The following is a 6,852-nucleotide window of genomic DNA, read 5'->3' on the forward strand; positions in this document are numbered from 1 at the left end:
CTGCTTTTATTTTGGGATACAACAACTGGTAATCAATTCGTAATTATTATTATTATTTGTATTATTATAAATTATATGATTAGACTTATATTTTGTATTATTATAAAAAAATGTGTATTCTTGTTTTTATTGTATTATTATGAATTATTATTTATTTTTTTCATTTTATTCTCTAGTTAAAGGTGGGGTAGGTAAGTTTGAGAAACCGGCTCGAGATACACTTTTTGTTATATTCCATGGAATGCTCTTAACATCCCGATAGCAATGAATATCTTAAGTGCTGTGACCAAAAATCCATAAAAAAATGTCATCTGAGGAAGCCGTAGTACTGTAAAAAGCACGACCAATCATCTGAGCCGGCCCGGCTAAAATAACTGGATGGCCTACCTGCCTGTCAGCCTTCCATCTGTGCACAAACTTATCTCGTGCCCTCATTGGTCATGTGCGCGTTCGTGTGTGTTGGAGGAGGGGCTCTGTAAGGAAGTGGCAGATTTTCTCCGGTTGTATATTTTCAAATTCAAGCGATCTCGAGCCGGTTTCTCAAACTTACCTACCCTACCGTTAATTGTATAAATGTTTCAACTCACTATTCATACTGTTATTATAACATTTGTTTAAAAAGTTATTTGACTTGGATGGCAAACCTACCCAGTGCCTGTAAAAGTCTTCAAGTATTAAATTGTCCAAATCTTTCTGTAGACTCACTATAAGTTTCCATGTGTGTCTTTTTGCAGGCGTTGTCAGCACAGGACGACCTGGAGAAGACCAGAGAGGAGCTGAAGTCGGCCATGACGTCTCCTCCGGCGCCAGAAAACGACGAGGGGGACGAAACGAGCGCCGAGGCGAGCGCCAAGCTCCTCAGCGAGGGCGTGATCCACCACAGCGAAGAGGAGCGCGTCACTGAGGCGCAGAAGAACGAGCGCGTCAAGAAACAACTGCAGGTACAGCTCAAACATTACTCTCTTTTAAAATCTTGTTGAAAATCCCGATATGATAGCATCTTCAGATTTAGATTACTTTTCAAAGTATATACAAAAACAAATATATATAAAAATATGTATGCAAATATGTATAGACTTATATATACACAATCAAAGACACATTTATACATATGCACACATTAAGACCTAAATAAAAGCACAACAATCAATATATATACAAAATAACAGTCACTTCAATATCTTTGAGAATGTACATTAGTGCAAGAAAGTCGCTAGAAAGTCACGATATGATAGCATCTTCAGATTCCGATTACTTTATTGTTCATTACATTTGCAAACAGGCTCTTATTGAGATCGGTCACAGAATGTATTGTTATTTATTTTTACTTGCTATCATGCAATCTGAATCTGAAGAAAGAACTTCAGGTACAGCTTAAACATTATTTTTTTACATTATTCAATTTAGCATACCTTCCACACACCTTGCACATTTTGCTGATATCGTGCAGCCCTGTGTCACATAGCAAGCCATGCCAGTGTAATACATAACGACATAATAATAATACATTTCATTTGTATAGCGCTTTTCCTAGTGCTCAAAGACGCTTTGCATAATGCATCCAAATACTGGCTTGATACATTTAAGTTGATGCATCGTGGCCTCTAAAAAATGTTCCACCACTGATCTCATCTATATCTCTGTCTCTCTTCTGTCCAGGTTCTGAGTTCAGAGTTGGCCGAGGCCCGCGATGACACCAAGAAGACTCAGAACGACATGCTGCACGCTGAGAACGTCAGGGCGGGAAGAGACAAATACAAAACCCTGCGCCAGATCCGCCAGGGCAACACAAAGCAGCGCATCGATGAGTTTGAGTCCATGTGAGCCGTGGAAGAAGGGTGGACACCACGATGAAAAGAGACCGTTTAGTCTGCCATGTCAACGCCTCACAAATAACCTGCTGCCACCCCAGGAACTCCTGATCTTATTTTTCTATCCAGGAGAAAGACCGGCTGACGGGCTTTGTAGCTACGCCAAAGCTCTGCCTAGCAGTGGTTGGCCAATCACACTGCTTCCTGCTTTTTAGAGCTCCGCCCCCATCCCCCCCAACAAAGCACACGCAACATATCCTGGCATGAACCTGGACTTCTCCCCCCTTTTACAGTACTGACAGTTTTAAAAGCTTGCATGTATGATAGTTAAACGACAGGACCTTTAGACACAACCGGAGGATTGGTTGATGTCGTGCTTTGACTCAACAAAATGAAAAGGCCATTTGTAGCTCGTCGATGTTGCCGGCACGGTTTTCCGTAACGCTTTAATATCTGTACCTTCCTTTTATGTCAACAATTTAAATAATTTGTTTAAAAAAGAAAACCTGCCTTATTGTCTCATTTCCTTTCAGTCTGGGGTTACTTTTTGTTGTCTTGTGTTAGGAAAGTCAGACATTTAGTTATCATTGTTAATAATTAATATTATATCAGCTAATTTATTTCTTCTTCTTGAATGGTTGTCCATCCATCCATCTTCTCCCGCTTATCCGTGGTCGGGTCGCGGGGGTAGCAGTTCCAGCAGAGAGCCCCAAACTTCCCTTTCCCCACATCAACCAGCTCTGACTGGGGGATCCCAAGGCGCTCCCAGGCCAGCGAAGATATATAATCCCTCCACCTGGTCCTAGGTCTACCCCTTGGTCTCTTCCCAGCTGGACATGCCTGGAACACCTCCCTAGTGTGGCGCCCAGGTGGCATCCTTACTAGGTGCCCGAACCACCTCAACTGGCTACTTTTGACGCGAAGGAGGAGCGGTTCAACTCTGAGTCCCTATCGGATGGCTGAACTTCTCACCTTATCCCTAAGGGAGACGCTAGCCACCCTGCGGAGAAAACCCATCTCGGCCGCGATCTCGTTCTTTCGGTCATGACCCATCCTTCATGACCATAGGTGAGGGTAGGAACGGAAATGGCCCGGTAGACAGAGAGCTTTGCCTTCTGGCTCAGCTCTTTTTTCGTCACAACGGTGCGGTAAAGCGACTGCAGTACCGCTCCCGCTGCTCCGATTCTCCGGCCCTTCTCACGCTCCATTGTTCCCTCACTCGAGAACAAGACCCCGAGATACTTGAACTCCTTCACTTGGGGTAAGGACTCATTCCCTACTTGGAGTGGACAGTCCATCGGTTTCCTGCTGAGAACCATGGCCTCAGATTTGGAGGTGCTGATCCTCATCCCAGCCGCTTCACACTCGGTTGCGAACCGATCCAGTGAGAGCTGAAGGTCGCAGACCGATGAAGCCATGAATGGTTGTCACTTTACAAATGCTCACTCTGATGAGAAAACTAGATTTGCTTATTTTACACTCTGCATTCAGTTAGACATTTGTTCAAATATATATTTTGCCCCACAATAAAGAATGAATTTATATTTGTAACTATGAAGCCACAGTATGATGATGAGTCCGGACTGAGGTAGATTTGGATTCATTCATAGAAGATTTTGTGTCAGATATAAATGTTCGTAACCTGACGCCTGTGTGTCTTTAATTACTTTTCCGTTAGTGAATTATTTGACTGCGTGGACTTCGAGACAAGTGAACACAAAATAGGGAAATGGCTGAGTCATTTCTGGATTTGAACACTCATTACCGCACCACTTTATTGAGAAAAAAAGGAAACCCATAAGGAACACATGAAAGCTTGAGTAGGGCTTTTATTGCTTACTTTTACATCACACACAAGAACAGTCAACATGTCTCATTTGGCCACAGTTTCCCAGAGTCTTTAGGTATGACAGGTTTGTTTTTCGTGCTTCAGTTTTGGGTTTCATTGCCTAAAGCTCAGTAAAGTTCAACGCACCTACAGTAAAGCACAAACATTTGAAGAGCCCCACTCCAAAAGACATGTTTTCCTACAATAATAAATACATGAAAAAAGACCAGATAAAACTTGTTTGTGGAAAAGCAATTCAGACATTTTTGTTGCAGTTTTAAACAATGCCTTTGTATTGTACCCAAAAGCGTAGGTACTTCTGACTGGGCTTAATCAATATACCTTATAAATCAGCACAGTTGTACACATGTTTTGGAATAAAACTCTTCATCTGCCAGTAGGACACGGTGAAACAGCAGCAATGGTCAAACACTTTAATATCTTCTTTTACATTTTGGTTTAACATAACCACCATTGACCTGAGCAAAGGGGAAACATTGAAAAGCAATAAACAGCATCTTACTTGGCTTTGGTCCCCAAAAAAGGTGGCACTTTATTTTGTTCTGTCACAGATACAAAGCGGTATTAAAGCACAGTAGAAATAAAGATGGGATTAACTGGGATAAAACAGGGACATTGTTGCATTTTTACATTTCTTTCACATTGGATTTAAAAAACCTGAGTCCATTTTAGACAAAAGAGCAAGACATTACAAAACAGCAGGGTATTTGTCCAAATGAAACCCACATAAATTCTTAAAAGTGTATTCAGACTCAACGAGAAAGGAGAAAAATGCCAGAGGATGTGTTCACTGTGGAATACAGGTTACAAATATTCAGTATAAATGTCTGTCAAGGTATTATGAGAGCCTGCAGCATGGATTTGATCCCTGATATGTTTAAAGCAAATAAGGGTGAAAACCTTTGCTACCGTTTTTTACAACAATGCTACAGAAGAACTCATACCTGAAGTCACATACCCTCTTTAGAAAGTAAAAGGCTGTGTCGAAATCGCATACCAATACAGGATATACACTAAACTTGGCATGATAAATGATGTGCAAAGGAATTTCCAGCGAAAACTAATTTAGCAGGAATTTCGAAGTATGAGACTATAGCTTACTGGACATACTGTACTCAACTACCCAAAATGCTGCTTTTTAGACCGTCCAATGGGAAATAGCCCAGCAGATTCAAATAATTGAACGTCATGTAAGATAATTACGATTGATGAAAAGAAAATGCTAGAACAATACATAATGTACTTTAGATGTAAATATGCCTAAAATAAACTGGGTAAAAAATGAAATGGGGGTAGTTATGTTTGATTTTAATTCAACGGTCACACGTACCTTTAACTTTCAAATACAGTCATGTTAAGCAGATAAATTGCATTGAGTTTACCTGCTGCTGGAAATGGCATTCCTAATCTTTGATCTAGTAGAAAGTATGCAGAACATAAAGATCGAGTGTAGTATGCAAAACATTAGTATGTGATTTCGAACACAGCCATAGGGTGCCTATAGGTCGTTCTGCCAGAGGACATTTTGCAACGTCACATGAGAACAAGCACAGGTGTAAATGCTCAAAACAGCTGAATTCAATTAGCCTGCTTCGGTTTCTGACTGCTGGTGTGGTTTACATGCTCACAGAGACACTTGAATACAACAAAGCCATTGTTAATGTAACTACTTACACCTGTGCTGAGAGAAAGACCTATAAACGTTTGCTAACAAGCTAGCTTATTGCTACTCGAGTGGAGGTTGACGTGCAGACAGAAAAGTGTGATTTTCCAAAGCTGAAGAACTCATTCTTACTTACAGAGAAGCTTGAGAAAAATAACAGAAAGAACTGCAATGGTAAGTTTGCTGTCTCACACACCACACACACTACATACAAACACACCATGCTAGAGCACATGTTGCTAGCTAAAAAACGAACTGCTAGCTAACACCAGTAGAGCTAGTACTGTTTGTTGTTGAAAAACATGAACCATAAAGACAGTCAAATTCATATAAATAAAGCGAGGTGGCCATTTGCTCAATCCTGAACACTGTCAAGTAACCTTTGTGGAAAAAACCAAACACAACATTAGCACAGTTAGCAACGTGTAAATCCCTTTAATCAGCAATACTGACTTGAATCTCTTCTTGCAGATAAACATGTACAATTAGAAAAATAGCTCTTAACAAGTTCATGATAATAGAAAATATTTGTTCCCCAATACACTATTAGGGTTTAAATATCCACAGGAATGTTAACACAACACCTTTTAAGAGGTTTGTTTAGTAAAGTTGTGAGTATCTTAACCCTGTAGCACACACAAGCACACAGTGCTAGCCAGACCTACTGTATGACTGACTTAATCAGCCGTTACTTTAAAGCATGAGAGCGTCAGAAAACCAGAAAATAAACTGACAGACAGACAGGAATTATGGAGGACCTGTTCCTGAGGCCAACACGGTTGAAATTACAGTACAGCCCTTGAGAAAAGAGCTTTTCAAGTAAGAGAGCTTCGAGACAACAATGAAGAAAATGTTGTGGTTTAAGCTTCCTGGGAAAGGCATCCAAAGGAGAAGAAAGCTCGTTATATTCTCCCAACCCAGTCTCACGGCATTTCGTGTTATAGTCACGAAATGTATTTAATCTATTGATTCGTGTTCACCAACATGGTTTTTGCATTTTTTTCGTGTCACACAGAACGATAAAAGCAATGTATTTCTATTGGTAGTATGTTTCGTGCCTGCACCACGTCTTTTTGTCCGGTCGGGTCTTGGAATACCAGAAGTTGTGTGGTTCATAAAAACATTTTCTTACTCAATATCTTACCCTAAGCCTAACCCTAACCCTTTTATTTTAAATTGTATAATGTCGGAGTTTTGTTGCCGTCCGCAAGGAAAATAAATGGGGCTCAGAGCCTCAGAATACTGAAATCTGTATTTAAAAAAAAAACTGTTTCCTTCTAATTTGTTATTATTTGGTGCAGGCACGAAACATACTACCAACAGAAATACATTGCTTTTAAAAAATGCGAAAATCGTGTTGGTGAACACGAATCAATAGATTAATTTCGTGACTATAACACGAAATGCCGTGAGACTGGGTTGTAACTCCTCTGTTTTAACGGCAAACACTCAGTACATTTTTGTTGTATTTTTGTATTTCTCAACTCTCACTCCAAAGGTTTCAGAAATGCTGTTCTGTGGTGGACTGT

General features: G+C 40.3%; 1 protein-coding gene across 1 annotated transcript in view; it reads left to right on the forward strand.

Annotated features, from left to right (window-relative positions):
- Positions 1-2,320, forward strand: part of LOC117496121 (radixin) — a 43,313-nt gene extending 40,993 nt beyond the window's left edge. Inside the window, exons 14-15 of the mRNA XM_034147823.1 lie at positions 735-941; positions 1,660-2,320. Coding sequence (XP_034003714.1) covers positions 735-941; positions 1,660-1,824 — 372 coding nt within the window. The 3' untranslated portion in view covers positions 1,825-2,320. The remainder of the gene's footprint in view (positions 1-734; positions 942-1,659) is intronic.
- Positions 2,321-6,852: the final 4,532 nt, after the last annotated feature.

Source organism: Trematomus bernacchii, unplaced genomic scaffold (genome assembly GCF_902827165.1).
Source record: "Trematomus bernacchii unplaced genomic scaffold, fTreBer1.1, whole genome shotgun sequence".
In the NCBI taxonomy this organism is placed as follows: domain Eukaryota; kingdom Metazoa; phylum Chordata; class Actinopteri; order Perciformes; family Nototheniidae; genus Trematomus; species Trematomus bernacchii.